Raw genomic sequence first — 16,217 nt, 5'->3', positions numbered from 1 at the left:
GTCTTCACAGATGAGGAAACAGTATTAGAACTGGAATTCAGGTTCAGTTTTATCTGGGCCCAGGACCATAATATTCCTATAACAGAAAGCCTCCATCTGTTCTTTAAAAACGAAATAAACCTTTAGGTGTCATTTTATTTAATAGTAGACATTTTAGATATTATGTTCATTTGGCCCACTGAACATACATACAGCTAACCTAATTTAGATACAGGAAAGATTTTTATGTAATAGTCATTTATTTCCCACAGTGGTTCTTTTTCTTATTAATGCACAGTGGCCTCAGTAAATGTCCATTGAATCAAATTGAAAACAGGTTAAATAAACCATTTGTAAATAATCAAAGTTAAAACTTGTATGTAACTAAGTATTTTTTTTCTGTAGTGATCTTTAGCAGCCCCAGATGTTAATACTTATTCTCTGACAAAAAAAAAAAAAGATTCTTGAGATGCAGTGATTTGCAAGTAAGGATATTCATCACAAATGCCTTGAGCTCCACCTTTGACCTACTGAATGAGAAGTCGTCAGTGGAGGGGCCCATCACCTGTGTTTTTCTGTACAGCTTTACCCGTGTTTGAGAAGATCTGTGCTATGTATTCTCTTTCGAAGAAGCATTTGTGCCTACCCTGTGTCTGGTAAAGTGAGGCTGCTTAGTGGTAGATGTGGAACGGGAGTCATACCGTCATGTATTTTGATAATGCCTGAGAATGTGTCCTGATTATGTTTTCCTTTTGGGGGAAAAATCCAGATGTCAGCTGTAGTCTTTATGCCACTTAGGATATTATTTGAGTTTATTTAGATAGAATGTTCATTCTGATTGTCTTTGTCTTATATTCAGGATTGGTATGGAAGAAGACTTTTATGAAAACCACAGTACCATTACAACATTTTCCCCATAAGCATGGCTTTATATCTTACATACTGCCTATGAAAACATTTCCTAAAAGACACTGCTAGGAGTTAGCTGGCATTGGGGTTCTGGAATGAACAGCTTGGACTGGTCTAAGAAGCAGGAGAATTTTAGCTGTAGATCTTTTTGAAAGTTCTTTGTGGTTTTTCTGCTGGGCCACTTTGCCTTCTCTGGGGGATACACTTGGTTATTTAACCATTCCTTTCAGGAGCAAATCACAAGATCCAGTTGCTGGGGCTCCTGTGTTCTGCTTCAGAGACTTGCCCTAGATGTTTGGCGAGGCCTTGGTGCTCATTCTAAGCCCCGTGATGCTTCAGCTCTTCCCTCTCCTTGTGCAGTGCTTGCCTTTGTCCTGTTGCCACTGTCTTTTCTCCCTTGATTTAGTTCTATTCTAGCATGCCTGTAGCACCATTTTCTCTACCAGTGAATTATATTGTTTGAGGATGGCTGTGGTATGCTTGTGTTTGTAAATTAACAAGCCTATGCTTGCTTATAGTGTATTTTTTGTGTATGCTGTTTGGGGGAGGTGAGGGTACAAGAACAAAATATGGGTCTAATTATAGTGGAGGGGGGAATCCCTAGTGTTCCTTGTGACTGAATTTATTTTTAAAATTATAACAAGTGTACGTTGCTTTTAATAGGGACATGAGGATTTTTTTTAAAAAAGCATGCACATTAATGTGAAAAGAATACTATTCAATTGTGATTCTGTTTGCAGTGGATTTCATTTTAATTTTATTGCTTGCCTCATTTTCCACAGGTGGGGAAACGATGGATTTTATTATTTTGTGTGTGTGTGTGTGTATGTCTTACATTTGAATACACTTGGCTGTGACTTTCCTTAACTCAGCCTGTTTTGCATTGCTTTCAGCCTAGCTGGCTCATCTGGACAGACAAGGCCTATATGTTTCTGCCTTTTTTTAAAAAAAAGTCAGCATTCACCATTCACCCTTTTCTGTGATCCTTTAACAATGCTACTTGCTGTAAAATAAAAAGTGACAGCTTTCACATTGATTTAGGAACAGTGAATATTTTTTCCCCTGCAATTAGACTGAAGAATTTAAACACCTCGGGGAAAAGATAGGTCCAAGTAGTGAACTGTCGCCTCAGATTAAATATTAAGGTTTGTCATGTATACGCCTATCCTGGAAAGGAATTATTTGTTATTTGGATCACCTGAAGAATCCTATAGCTAGTCTCTTCTATATTCTAATGCTAAATGTTTTCTTGTGGACTTCCTTTGAGGTGATGGTAATAACTCTCTTTTTAGCTATGACAATGAAGAGGCTACTATATGAATAATCCTCAAATCTATATCCCCACTAACCCACCACACCCCTAATTTAATATAGCTTACTTGTGACAAACCAGTTTTTGCCTTAAAATTCTTGGTAATGGTGCAGCTTACCCTGTTTTGTCGACAGAGTAAACTAGAAGGCCTTTAAAAGCACGTATTGTGTATCATGCTCTCTGCCACATGCCCACCCCCAGTTTTGAAGAAGGAGAGAGTAGTAGGTTCCTGGTGGTTGTCTCAGTACGATGAGACCTACTAAGTCAAAGTATGAAGAAGTTTTAAAGAGTTTTCATTTTAAAGTATTTTTGCTATTCTCCATTGGCCAATTTAGAAACCTGTGTTTCAGGATCTGTGTTATAGCAAATTTGCCTTTCTTGATCATGAAGATATTTTGAGAGTTAACATTAGAATGCTTCCAGAATTTTGTGAGATTACAGCTGACCCTTGAATAATGCCAGGGTTAGGGTTGCTGACCCTCCCCACAGCCAAGAATCTGCTATGATTTATATAATTTATAGGCCTTCTGTATACAGGGTTCCTCCATATCTGCAGATTCAACCAATTGTGGATCATGTAGTACTGTAGTATTTGCTTAAAAAATCCACATGTAAGTGAACCTGCACAGTTCAAACCCGGTGTTGCTCAAGGGTCATCTTTACTTCAGTTGAGCTTAGACCTGGTTGTAGCCTAGGTTATATGTTGATGGCAAAACAAAACAACCTGGGATTTAAATTTTGCTTTGTAGAAGAAACAGCCAAAATAGTTAAGAATTGACTGTTCTTCAGAGGTGAATATAACTACAGGTCTCAGTATAGTCATTTAGTTTTATTTCATTTATTTCCGGTTTCAATTAAGACAAATTCTGAGGGCCTGTATTGAATTTACATTTTTGTACAATAACCAGGGACTCTGCTTTCTTGTTCTTCAAGAACTATTTATCTAAGATCACATCCAGTAAAAACATTGGGATTGATCCGAAGGAATTCTGTGACAGCATAGCTTTTTATAATGAAATAATACTAAGAATTAATACTTGCTTTATAGTTTTCTGTGTACCTCTTTCCAGTTGTGGAGCACCAAGGGGAAACCATCATTATAAAATAAAATTGTTTTTTATGTTAATGAGAATGTGGTTTTAAAAGAAGTGATTGACATTAAACATGATCTAAGTTCTGATTTTGACCTAACAATATTTACATAATGCTTTGAAAGGTGATATTAACAGTAGCAGTGGTATCTTTACACTGTGTTTTTTCAAAACTGATCAGGTGGTTAAGTTGCTAGCAGCAGTAGTACCAAAAGATAGTTTAGGATAGAATGAGGGTTTTCATATTAAATATTAAAAATTTTTTCTCTGTCTGAATAGTTTGAAGTTATTCTTAATACATCAGATGTTTTGTGTTATGGAATCACAGACTGCAGATATACAAGTTATTTTTTAAATGTATCTGCATACAGGAGGAAGTAGGAACATAGAACTAAATAAAATGAAGTATAAATTACATGGATACTTTAGAAATATAATCTTAAAAAAATAATGTTCCTAAATAATGGAAAGCTGACTTTTTTTTAAGCGTGGATTTTTTTTTTTTTCCTTCATGTATTTGTTGTGCTCGGAAGTCATTTCCTCTTATTTTTCTGTGCTGATGAACTATGCTTTAACAAACTTGTTAAAAACAACAGCTCTTAATCTACTGGGTGTTCCTCTTTTTCCTTATTTTCTTAGGAGTCAGTGGATTGGTGGGGAAAATGCTGCTTGTCCTGGGCCCTGAACTGTAGGAAGAAGATGCCAAAGGCCAAGTACATGTATCTGGCCCAGGAGCTCTTGGTTGACCCGGAATGGCCACCAAAACCTCAAACAACAACAGAAGCGAAAGCTTTAGTAAAGGAGAATGGATCATGTCAGATCATCACCATAACATAGCAGTGAATCGGTCTCAGTGGTATTCTAGTAGCAGTATTGAGGAGAATGTAAATGTAGGACTTAATCTGATCCTGTGCGTCAGAATGGCACCCTTTCAATTTATGTCCCTTCCAATACAGTAGCTGATTTGAGTTTTTTTTTTAAACAAAACAAACAAAAAGAGATTGGCCTGTCAGTTAAATTAATAATCAATCTTCAAAGTCCTGTACCTTCATTCAGTGACTCTAAATATTATATATATTTCCAGAACTTGATTGTTATCCTCAGTGATACTCTTTATAGGGTACAGAAGAAAGTTGGTATCTGGAAGGTATTAGATATTAGCTTCTAAGACTTTAGTTTATGCCTTTAAATTTATTTTCACAGCCCCCTTATTAGATAAAGTCATCATTTATATACAGGCCCTAAATTTGTGGTTGATAAATAAAATGGGTGTTAATTAGCCTCCAGTGAAAATAGGTACAAAGCCTGTTTTTATTTGATTTCAATATTTCTCCCAAAGAAAACTTAGTATACATAACACCAGTTCCCTTTGATAGCCTAGAGTTAGGAGTGAGTTTTATGGTGTTGCAACTCAGGTAATTTCCATTTATGGTTTTATATTTTCTGTACAAACTGCCTGGGTTTTATTTTTTCTAATCAGCAAGGTGCTTCACTGCCTTCTTGAGATGTCCCTCAAAGCTATTATATGGATCTTGTGCTACGTCTGGTGTCAGTAGTATAATTTGCTTTAGTTACATGTTGTTGAAGCCTTTTCAGTAGGAAAAAAGCTGATTTCTTTTGGTAGTAGATGTAGATCTACCTTTTTAATATCTCTTCATACCTGTTTTTTTTCCTCTCAGGCTTTATATTATTTTAAATGTCTTTTTATTTTCTTCTACGTCTTTAAGTACCTAAAGACATAGGATAATAGTTTTTTGTTTTTTAGTTTTTTGAGTTAGAATTTTACCTCCTAAAATTTTAAAGGTTTGATGTATGTCTCTCCTGTCAATAATGAGGCTTAAAAAAATGAGTGGTTTTGAATGACTGCTATTTTTTCAAAGCAGTATGAACCTGGCGAGTTTGTCTTATGCCATTAGGTGGCGCCAGAGGTCAGAGTTTACCTGTTCTGGATTGGGTGTTTACGAATGAGCATATTTGGTTGTGGAAATTTCTGGGAGAAAAAAAAAAAAATGAAATAAAGTTAAAAAGAAAAGTCATTCATTGAGCCAAAAGAAATGTAGAAGATATTTTTCACCTTTCTGTTTTGCCTGGTTAATGTTTAAATTCTAAACAAAATTAAGGTAATTTAAAAATGCCTTTATAGGTAAGATCCAGCAGTTTGGCAAAGCCCAAAGTTCTGATAAACAAGAAAACTGATACTGCTGTAAAGTGGACACTAAACTACTAAGACTGTGTGATCTTATCCTGTGCTCTTCCTTGACCGGTAGCATGCTTGTGCTTTCTACTTCTAGCTGATCATTATTTTCCTGATACATATTTACCAGTTTGATCAGATGTTACCCAGAACCATAAAACCAAATGGTTCTCATTTTTTATGCTGCAGAGACCTGATGATTTTTGGTTAACTGTAGAAAAATGTATGTTACACTCAGGATCACTGTTAACTGCTGTGGCCACTGATGATTCTTACAAAAATATAATCAAAGTTTTCCATCAAAAAAGTATGATACTATATTAATACACATTAGATGATAAGAACAGTTGTTCCATGAATGATTCTATGAAGCTATGCATCTTAGACCTCTTGAGCTGTGAATTAGCACTGTTTTTATAGTTACTTACTCTCTTTATCATTTTATAATTTCCACATTCAGTTCACTTCCAATACATACAAGTGATAGTCTTCAGTGATCTCCCACAATTGTAAATTTTATTCTTTGATTTAAATACTGAAGCATATAATTAAAGTAATTGCTAAGTAGCAGCTTAAAAATCCAACTATCAGATTGTATTTAACATCTTTAAGAGCATGATCATAAAGAGCTATATTTTTACAACCTCCCCCCTTTTTTAACATTTAGATTTTATAAGGGTTTTATATCACATCTGTCCATATTGTTTTCAAAGGAATGAGGTTTTTAGGTAGGTGGACAAAACATTTGTAGGAGGCTAGATTTGAACATAGACAAGGTGGGTTGTTCAGGTTGTAATGGATGGCTTCCAGAATGTGATTTGAAGAATGCCTGTGAGTCCAGGTGTGGGTCCTACTTAGTGCCATAGATAGACGAGTCCTCTCTCTGTAGGTCACCATTACATAGGAATTGTGATTCTGAATTTCACATTAAATTATTTGAGTGTATACAGATCTAAATTTTAAAATCTGTACATATATTATTTTGACGTATTAAGATGAATAAATATTGCTGATTTAAATTTTATTTATGCACATACCTAAAGGACAGAAATGTCCAGGAAAGTAATTGTTAAATAATATGTAACTTTTTAACTTTTTAAATAAATAACAAGATTTTTAATGTGTGTCTCCCTCAGGGTTGTTTAAAGTTTTTTTTCCTCCCTCAAATATAAATAGTGGTAACTATATGTTTTGTATCTTCTAGCACCAACTGCTGTAAAGCAATGCTGCAAATAATGCTTGAATAAAAGTGGCTAAGCCAACAACAAAATAAAAACTTTTTATATTAGTTTTATAATCCCTACATTCGAAAGCTTTCCAAATTGTACTTGCATTTAAATAAAACTGTTGCAGTTTTTACTGTTTTGTTTCCCATGTTTATGAAACTACTGCACAGTTTCAGAGGCATGGAAAATTATGTCAGTGTTTATGTACTCTGTTCCCCCGAACGGCTATGGATCCAATGTCCAGAGAAGAGCAAAATTCCAACTTTAGAAAACATTCTAAGATTTCATGCATGCAGTTTTGACATATCTGAAAATAGGCTTTTTGTATATTTATGGTGGGAGGTGGTTGGGAACTTTTAACAAAATGTTAATTTTTGTACAGTCTGTGGGCATTTACACATATTTTTAATGTATTAAGATTTGGTAATTATGTGCACATTAAATTAATAAAATAATTACTTCCTGTTATGATTTGTGAATTCCCTAAGACTTTGGATTTTTTTAAGTAACTTTATATCAGAAATGACACTGCATCTTTATATTTTTTAAATTGTATTGCTGCTCAAGAATGGTACCCTGATGTCAAAAAGGCATACATTCAGAATTGTACATTCAGCACTGTAAATAGCCTTACGAGAAATTTTTGATTGAAGCTGTTCAAAATAAAGATTTGAATGATATATATAACATTTCTTTTTTTCTGTGTCTTTATATACGTTTGTTTGCTCTTTAGTTGCATGAATACTGCCCTCTCTGGATTTATTTTCCTGCTTAATACTTCCCCCATTTCTCTCTTTTTTTTTTTTTAACTTTGAATTTTTCAAGAAAATAATGCAACTTTCCACACACCACGTCATGTCTGTGACCGGCCCATAGAAACCCATCAGTCAGATACAGTGTAGAGCCAAATGTTAAGTATCAGGAAGTCTGAGGGAAATGGTGAAATAGAAGACTAGGGACTTAGAATTTATTAATAGTTGGGAAGATCAGACGGAAAGCTAATGCCATGTAAGCCATGGTAAGTTTGAGGGGAAGCGGCATCCATGGATGCAAAAAGAGTGCTCCATGGAGCAGGAGAACTTGGAGCTAACTACTGGCCATAGGAATCCCAGAGAGGGCAGGATGTGCTGGGCCTTGTGCTTGGGTAGGAGGGCTTTCCTTGTATCACAGGTTCTGCAGGAGCCATGTGTCCTCTGCTGTGGGCCATGTGGATGGTTGGCTGGTGTGAGACCTAGTTTGAGCCCAAGTTCCTTCCGTTCTCTGTGGGTTGTGTAGCAAATGATCGTGTCCCTTGCACCACAGCCTGCAGGTGGCAGTACAGTTCTGCCTGTCTGTCCTTCCTTTTCCCCCTCCATCACTGCCAGTTGCTTTACTCTGGGTATATACTGCAGGGAAGGAGAGAGGGAGTTCTAGGAGTTTGAATGAGATTGTCCCTGTACCAAGTTGGGGTTGTGGTTACTCCACAAGTACAGAGAGATCGCTGCTGTGCCCTGGCCTTGGAGTCTCTCCCACGGAGGAAGAAAAGCATATCTCATTCGGTAAATACCTGGTTTTGAATGGCCAAACCCTGTAAGCCAGGGTTCTGTGACTTTGATACAGAAGCTGCCACTTAGGACAGCAGATTCCTGACTTGTTTCATGGATCCAAAATCCAAAGGACTTGAAACACTGGTGCCGTCATTACTGCAGTGCTCAAAGTACTTCTCAGTACCTCATCAATTTGCTCATTGGATCAACTCTGTTCCACCACTGTCCGCAACTTCTGTGCCCAGTGTTCCCTTCTTGGCCCATCATAATGTCCTCTCTTCAAAATAAAACTTGCAGGTAATTCTCACTGGAGATCTTCCTGGGGAAATAGGCTAAAGAAGCTTCACCCGAATTTGACTCGAAGTCGTATTCTGATTATCCCACAGTACCTCTTTCCAGGCCTCTGTCATGCTGGCTCCTGGCATTTGATGGGCAAGGGGCCTTTCACTTGGTCTGCCTGTGTGACTGACTCACTGGTCACCAGGGGAGCTGTTCCAGGCTCTGGAGCTGCTTCCCTTGATTTGAGCGGAAAGACAGACTGCTTAGTGGCTTTCCCTGTGTTTTAGGACTGCATGCTTAGAAGATAATTTCAGTCCCTTCAGCATTTAATGGGCTTTGACTGCATTTGGCTACACTAAAGGCTGAATAGATTTCAGTTCCTTTTCTATAACACCTGCCAATGTCGATTTGGGGGACTTTTTTCCCAACGAGGATAAAATAATTTAAGAACCACTTCTGCTGTACCACTGCACTCAAAGATTCCAGAGGTTAATGTTTATTCTTTTGCAATTCAAGCATTGACTTTTCCCAGTATTTTTAAATACCTATATTCCTACCTTTTTTCTTAAACAATGCCATTTTCCCTTCCAAATCACTTTATATTTGCATTAAAAAAATTTTAATAGTGACATTAAGCACGTTTGATAAAATTTCAAAGCTCACAGAAAGGTATATAAGGAAGTCACCTTTTTCCTGGTTTCTCCCCCAAAGGGGGAATACTAAAGTTTCTTGGTTGTATTGTTCTAGAAAAAATATATATGCTCATATATGTTTCTAAAACTCCGACACACATAGAACCCCATGTTATATGCTATGCTGCCCTTGTTTTATGTCATTCAGTGTATTTTAGAAAGTTATGTCAGGAGCTTCCCTGGTGGCACAGTGGTTAAGAATCCGCCTGCCAGTACAGGGGACCCGGGTTCGAGCCCTGGTCCGGGAAGATCCCACATGCCGCGGAGCAACTAAGCCTGTACGCCACAACTACTGAGCCTGCACTCTAGAGCCCACGAGCCACAACTACTGAAACCCGCGTGCCTAGAGCCCGTGCTCCACAACAAGAGAAGTCACCGCAATGAGAAGCCTGCACACCGCAACGAAGAGTAGCCCCCGCTCACCGCAACTAAAGCCCGCGCGCACCAACAGAGACCCAACGCAGCTAAAAATAAATTAATTTAAAAAAAAGAAAGTTATGGCAGTACTTGCAGCTCAAATCCATTCTTTTCAAAGTCTGCAAGGCATCCTATTGCACGGATATACTATAATTTAAATGACTAGTTCCCTATTGATGGTCATTTAGATTTTCTTTTTTTTTTTTCTATTAAAATCCTGCAAGTAAGTTTTTGTGTACATGTCTTAATGAGCATTTCCATAGGATATATTTTTAGCACTGGAACTGCTGGACAAAGAATATATATGTTTAAAATTTGGTTGATACTACTAAATTTTCCTCCCCAAAGTTTGCTACCATTTATATTCCCACCAATGTAGTATGAGAATATCTACTTCTTCACACTTCATAAAACACTGGATATTTTCAGGCTTTATATTTCAGTGTGGTGTTGGTATAGAGGTTATCAAATAGCCCAGAAACAGACCCACACAACATTCATCAGATGTTGATTTATGACAGTGCTGACATTGTAGCTCTGAGGGAAGAAGCGATATACATATATAGGACGGCAGGTTATCTTAATGGAAAAAAATAAAATTGTACGTACATCATCCACAAAAATCAATTCTAGACGGATTAAAGACCTAAATGCGAAGGACAAAATTCTAAAATGTAATCATAAGGTGTTACAGGAGAATATTTTTTTGGCTTGAGAGGAGAGGAGGAATTATTTTAATAGACATAAAAAATCTTAAAGATTAATAACTCTGCCTATATTAAGACTTCTGTCCATCAAAAGACAGAAAGCAGGTGAAAAGGCAAAGCACAAAGTAGATGAAGATATCTGTAACACCTACAACTGACAAAGGATTAGTATCCAGAATACATAAATAATGCCTACAATTCAGTTTTTTAAAGACACAATCATACGTACTTTGCATATAGAAAAATGGTCAAAAGAACCCAAATTTCTCAGAAGATGAGGCACAACTGGCCCTTAAAAATATGAAAAGATGCTCAAGTTCATAATTCAATAGGGAAATGAAAAATTAAAACCATACCGAGACAATTATTTCATACGAATGGCAAAAATTTTAAAATCAATTCCAAGGCATGGGTGGAGATGTACAGGAACGGTCATATACAGTAGGTGGCAGCATCTATTGGCACAACTACTTTGCAAAGCAGTTTGACATTCCTATGTTCAAATGAACATGTGGACACCCTTCCTTCAACCCATCAAGGCCATTATGGAACATATTTGAGAATGTTTTTAGCTTTACTACTCCTAAAACGAAAAAAAAAAAAAATGAGTGGAGCACTTGAGAATGTCCTTAGCCTTATTCCTGAAAGAGGGAGAGGGGAACTGGAGCAGAACTGGAGCGAAGTGGCAGAAAAAGGAACACCCGAAGGAAGTGTAGCCCAACCAGGGGTGTGGTTGCTGCAGTGGTCCAGCTGTGTCACTACTGGACACACATCACAGAGTCACACTGTGCCTTTGGGGAGAAACTGCTCTCCCTCCTGCTCTTATCATTCGGCTTTGGCCGTAGGACTTGGGTGATATATGGTCTCTTTTTCAAAGTTTGAAGATATTTGTCATTAAAAACCAGAATATGCCCTCTGAGATAGGGTCCTTTCCATGACTTTTATTCTGGGAAAGCCTTTATCCTCAGGATGCAAGGATACTTCCCTCTTCCTTTGGAAAGTGCCAAATCACACGCAAAGCTCTAAGCCTTTCAGTTGCTTTGGGGTGCAGCACCATTTCAGGTAAGGCCAAATATTTTAAAAATTAGTATGGGCAACTGGAGGGCTCGGTTAGTCTGTATGAATAAGAAATAAAATTTAGTACAAGAAGCAATTCGTTTAAAAATACATGTAGGAAACATTGTTTTGGCAGATTAGTATTACTGTATTTCACAGATAATTCAGTGCCACGAGTACTAATTTTTATTTAAGCATCTTAGAAGTGATAGCTCCTTATTTATGGCTCAATCAGAAATACTACACTCAAATTCTAGCTCTGTGACCCTGGTTAAGTTACTTAACCTTTCTGTGCCTTAGCTGCATCATCCTTTAATTGGGGATAATATTAGTACCTAACTCATAGGGTTATTGTAAGGATTAAGTGAATTAATTTAAATAAAGTGCTGAGAACAATGCGTGGCATAAAGTGATAGGTACTATTACCTACTAATACCTACTTTTCTCAGTGTGGTTCACTATTACGGGGTGGTCCTGTTTTAGAGTAAGTTGGCACTGCAGATACAGCATGATTGTGATAAAAGGAATCAGGTGATGGTTGCTGCTGCTTTAACAGACTTTGCTGTTCCCTTCAGGGCTGTAGGTCATAGCCACCCTAGGCTAAGTCATGAAGTCAAGAGCAGGGCTATATTCACAATGCACATTGCTCTGTGATGTCTGTGAGCTTGACTGTGAGAAAGATTATTTTAATTAGTTCTCTCTATGTAAAGATTTAAAGGTATTGACTTTTCCATACCTTGAAAATGCTTTCATTTCAACGATTTGAACTAAGAGTGGAAAATCAGTAAAACGAACGAGGCCTCGTAGGGTAGAATGAACGTCTTTTCACCACCCAGGAAAATCAGCACTCCTAAGAGGGAGACTTAACTTATATCTGGGTAACATTCAAAGTCAGTGATAATCCTGGCGAAGGGATCATGCAGGGTTACAAGATTGAAATTCGAGCGTTTGTCCTTTGTGTGTTGCCCACAGATCTGCCGCGGTCGCCTTTCCAGACATGCTGAGGAGCGCTCTGCTGTGCGCTGCGCTCGGGCTCCTGCGCGCCCAGCCCTTCCCCTGCCCACCCACCTGCAGGTGCATCTTCCGCGACGCCGCGCAGTGCTCGCAGGGCAGCGTGGCGCGCATCGCGGCGCTCGGCTTGCCCACCAACCTCACGCACATCCTGCTCTTCCAAATGGGCCGCGGCGCCTTGCAGAACAGCAGCTTCAGTGGCATGACCGTCCTGCAGCGCCTAATGCTGTCCGACAGCCAAGTTTCGGCCATTGCTCCCGGCACTTTCAACGACCTGATAAAACTTAAAACCCTGAGGTTATCGCACAACAAGATCACTCACCTTCCAGGCGCGCTGTTGGATAAGCTGGTGCTCTTGGAACAGCTGTATCTGGACGGCAATGAACTAAAGAGCCTTGACCAAAACATGTTTCAGAAACTGGTTAACCTGCAGGAGCTCTTTTTGAACCAAAACCAACTCGCTTTCCTCCCTGCTAGCCTCTTCACAGACCTGGGGAACCTGAAATTGTTGGATTTATCGGGAAATAATTTGACCCACCTGCCCGAGGGATTGTTTGGGGTCCAGGTTAAGCTTGAGAAGCTTCTGCTCCACTCGAACCAGCTCGTGTCTCTGGATTCGGGGCTGTTGGATAGCCTACGCGCCCTGATGGAGCTGCAGCTCGACAGAAATCACATCCGTTCCGTCGCACCCGGCGCCTTCGACCGTCTGCGAAGCCTGAGCTCTTTGACTCTTTCCAGAAACCGCCTCGAGTTTCTGCCCTCTGCCCTCTTTCTTCATTCGCACAATTTGACCTTCCTGACCCTGTTCGAGAACCCGCTGGAGGAACTCCCCGAGGTGCTCTTCGGGGAGATGGGCGGCCTGCGGGAGCTGTGGCTGAACGCCACCCAGCTGCGCACCCTGCCTGCCGCCGCCTTCCGCAACCTGAGCGGCCTGCGGGTACTGGGGGTGACGCTGAGCCCGCGGCTGAGCGCGCTCCCGGAGGACGCCTTTCGGGGCCTCGGCGAGCTGCAGGTGCTCGCCCTGCGCTCCACCGGCCTGGCTTCCCTCCCCGCCGGCTTGCTCCGCGGCCTCGGCGGGCTGCGCCACGTGTCGCTGCGCCGCAGCCGGCTGCGGACCCTGCCCCGCGAGCTCTTCCGCAACCTCAGCAGCCTGGAGGAGATCCAGCTTGACCACAACCAGCTGGAGACCCTGCCCGGCGACGTATTTGAGGCTCTGCCCCGGCTGGCGAACGTCCTGCTGGGGCACAATCCCTGGCGCTGCGACTGTGGCCTGGGGCCGTTCCTGGCGTGGCTGCGGCGGCACGCGGGCCTCGTGGGTCGAGCCGAGCCCCCGCTGTGTCACGGCCCCGGGCCGCACGCCGGTCTGCCGCTCTGGGCCCTGCCCCACGGCGACCCCGGCTGTCTGCGCCCCGGGAGCCCGCCTTCCCGCCGCCTCGCCCTCGGCTCTTCCGAAGGCCCCCAGCAGCCCGCCCTGCCCGCCGCCCCTGCCCGCGCTTCCTTGGGACCCAAGCGCTCCGAGTCCTGGGCGTGGGCCCGGCCGGTGGCCGAGGGCAAAAGTCAGGACCAGAGCCTGTTCTGGGGTCTCTATTTTCTGCTTTTAGCTGCTCAGGCCATAATAACCGGGATCATTGTGTTTGCGATGATTCGACTCGGCAGGCTCTTTCGGAAATTAATCAGAGAGAGAGCTCTGGTTTGAGGCAATGGTAAAACCTTGCAATTAATTAAAACGTGACCAGGGTATTGTCAGACGTGGCTCTGGGGAGAGTCCAGACGGGCTGCCGCTGTCTTCCTCTCCCTGCTTCCACTTCCTCTTCTCCCATCTCCCTCCCTCCCTCTCCCTCCCTCCCTCCCTCCCTCTTTCCCTCCCTCTCTCCCTCCCTCTCTCCCTCTCTCCCTCCCTCCCTCTCTCTTCCCCTTTCTATCTCACCTCTCATTCCCGCCCCCGCCCCGTACCATTTACAGTCAGAAATTGTGGCTGCCTGCTGTGCCTTTGTCTCCTCCTCCGTCGTGTGCACCTGGGGGCGCGGGCTGTGAAGGCCCCTCCCTGTGCCCGCCCTGCCGGCTGGAGGGAGGGTTTTCTCCACTGTGTACGGAGGGAAGGTGCAAAGGAGGCAGCCAGCTTCAGTCCAGGGCCCGCCTCCCGCACCTGGCAGGTGTCTGGTAAATGTTTGTGAAATGAATGAATAACATGAATACAGGGGAATCCAGTGATAATGGCTTTTCCTAGCAGAGAAGATGGAGTGCTCGCTTTATCTACTTTCATTTGAAAAGCAGAATTCTTCCAGTTCTTGGACTTTCCTGGTGGCGCGGTGGTTAAGAATCCGCCTGCCAATGCAGGGGACACGGGTTCAAGCCCTGGTCCGGGAAGATCCCACATGCCGCGGAGCAGCTAAGCCTGAGCGCCACAACTACTGAGCCTGCGCTCTAGAGCCCGTGAGCCACAACTACTGAAGCCCGCGCGCCTAGAGCCCGTGCTCCGCAACAAGAGAAGCCACAGCAATGAGAACCCCGCGCACCGCAACAAAGAGTAGCCCCCGCTCGCCGCAACTAGAGAAAGCCCGCGCGCAGCAACGAAGACCCCACGCAGCCAAGAATAAATAAATAAAATAAATTTATTTTTTAAAACAAAAGAACTTTTCAAAAAAAAAAAGAATTTTTCCACTTCTTTTTCTGTCCTGTTTCTTCTCATTTTATGTACGTCTGACCTGTGGGGTTTTGGGGAGAGCGCTGAACTCCATCCACACAAAAGCATATTTTCAGAGCAGGTCCGCTGTGTGATAGGCTGAGAGAGAGAAAACCCAGCCTTCCCGCCGGGAGCTCGGTGCCCAGCGCAGAGCCCTTACAGCAGGGTCCGGGCTGAGCGCCGAGGAGCGGGGGAGGGAAGGGCACGGGAGCAGGTGGGACGGGGGTTAGCGGAGGAGCGGGGGCGTTCGGGGGGTCTAAGTGCGGGGCTGGGAGCGCCCACTGTCCACGGATGCGTGCCCGTGAAGCGCTGCTCTGCTTGTTCATGGGGCCTGTGAGTTGCTACTTGCTTCCTACAGGGGTGAAGACTGTCATTTTGACACTGGGTTGGTTTTCATTTCCTGAAACTAAACGCTACCTCATTTCACAAGCATTTACGGAGCACCTGACAGTGACAGGTGTTCATGAATGTAATGATAAGCTTGGGTTCTAGTTTATTATGTTCGGATCACGTTCTCATTTATTCCAATTGAAGGCAGTAAAACTCTTGTTGCTTTCATTGGGTGTCTGCTTGTGAGAAGCAGTGGTTAAAACATGGGCTGGAGAGTCGGAAGGGTTCAGATCCCAGCTCCACCTGCTAACTCCATAGGACTGTGGGCAAGGCACCTGAATTCTCGAAGCCTTGGTTTCCGCATCCCTGGAAAGGTATAAATAGTACGTGCCTCTTAGAGTTGTCGTGAGAACTAAAGGCAATAAAGCATCTGATGACAGCCCAGTGCCCTGCATACAGTAAATGCTCAATAAATGGTAGCTCTTATTATTAAAGGACGAGCAATTATTACTGCTGTCATCATTTCAAAAGAAGAGCTTTGAGCTGTTTTTTTTTTTTTTTTCCCTCTGTGTATATAAAGATGAGAGCAAACATCCTCAAACTGGAGATAACATTCAAGTTAGTCTTCACTTTTGGGTGGTCTCAGCCCTGTGTGGTCAGGCTCTATGCTCAGGGTCCAGAGAAATAGGTCCTCCAACAACCACTGGATGTGGAGTAGAAAGAGCTGGCTTCCTGGCACTGTAGGTGCACTTCTCTTTCAAGGCCAAGTTCACGTCTCCTCCTGGTGAAGTCTTCCCTGACTGTC

General features: G+C 42.0%; 2 protein-coding genes across 9 annotated transcripts in view; both read left to right on the top strand.

Moving 5' to 3' along the window:
• Nucleotides 1-7,400, top strand: part of ATP13A3 (ATPase 13A3) — an 80,182-nt gene extending 72,782 nt beyond the window's left edge. For 7 of the 8 annotated variants that reach the window (XM_082461010.1, XM_082461007.1, XM_082461009.1 and 4 more), the window contains one exon: nucleotides 3,931-7,400. In XM_082461010.1, coding sequence (XP_082317136.1) covers nucleotides 3,931-4,128 — 198 coding nt within the window. In that variant the 3' untranslated portion in view covers nucleotides 4,129-7,400. The remainder of the gene's footprint in view (nucleotides 1-3,930) is intronic. The other variant, XR_014263392.1, reaches the window with a different exon arrangement.
• Nucleotides 7,401-7,539: 139 nt separating this feature from the next.
• Nucleotides 7,540-15,267, top strand: GP5 (glycoprotein V platelet). The gene has a single exon (XM_082461020.1). It carries the CDS (start codon nucleotides 12,386-12,388, stop codon nucleotides 14,093-14,095), a length of 1,710 nt encoding a protein of 569 aa, XP_082317146.1. The 5' UTR covers nucleotides 7,540-12,385; the 3' UTR covers nucleotides 14,096-15,267.
• The last annotated feature ends 950 nt before the right edge of the window (nucleotides 15,268-16,217 follow it).

Source organism: Balaenoptera physalus, assembly GCF_965194825.1.
Source record: "Balaenoptera physalus genome assembly, chromosome: 4".
Classification (NCBI taxonomy): domain Eukaryota; kingdom Metazoa; phylum Chordata; class Mammalia; order Artiodactyla; family Balaenopteridae; genus Balaenoptera; species Balaenoptera physalus.
Note: the sequence above shows the minus strand (reverse complement) of the source record. Positions and strands in the feature narration are given on the sequence as shown.

What these genes read in the sequence shown, in the direction of transcription:
- GP5 (XM_082461020.1), top strand. Translation starts at nt 12,386, where the DNA reads ATGCTGAGGAGCGCTCTGCTGTGCGCTGCGCTCGGGCTCCTGCGCGCC.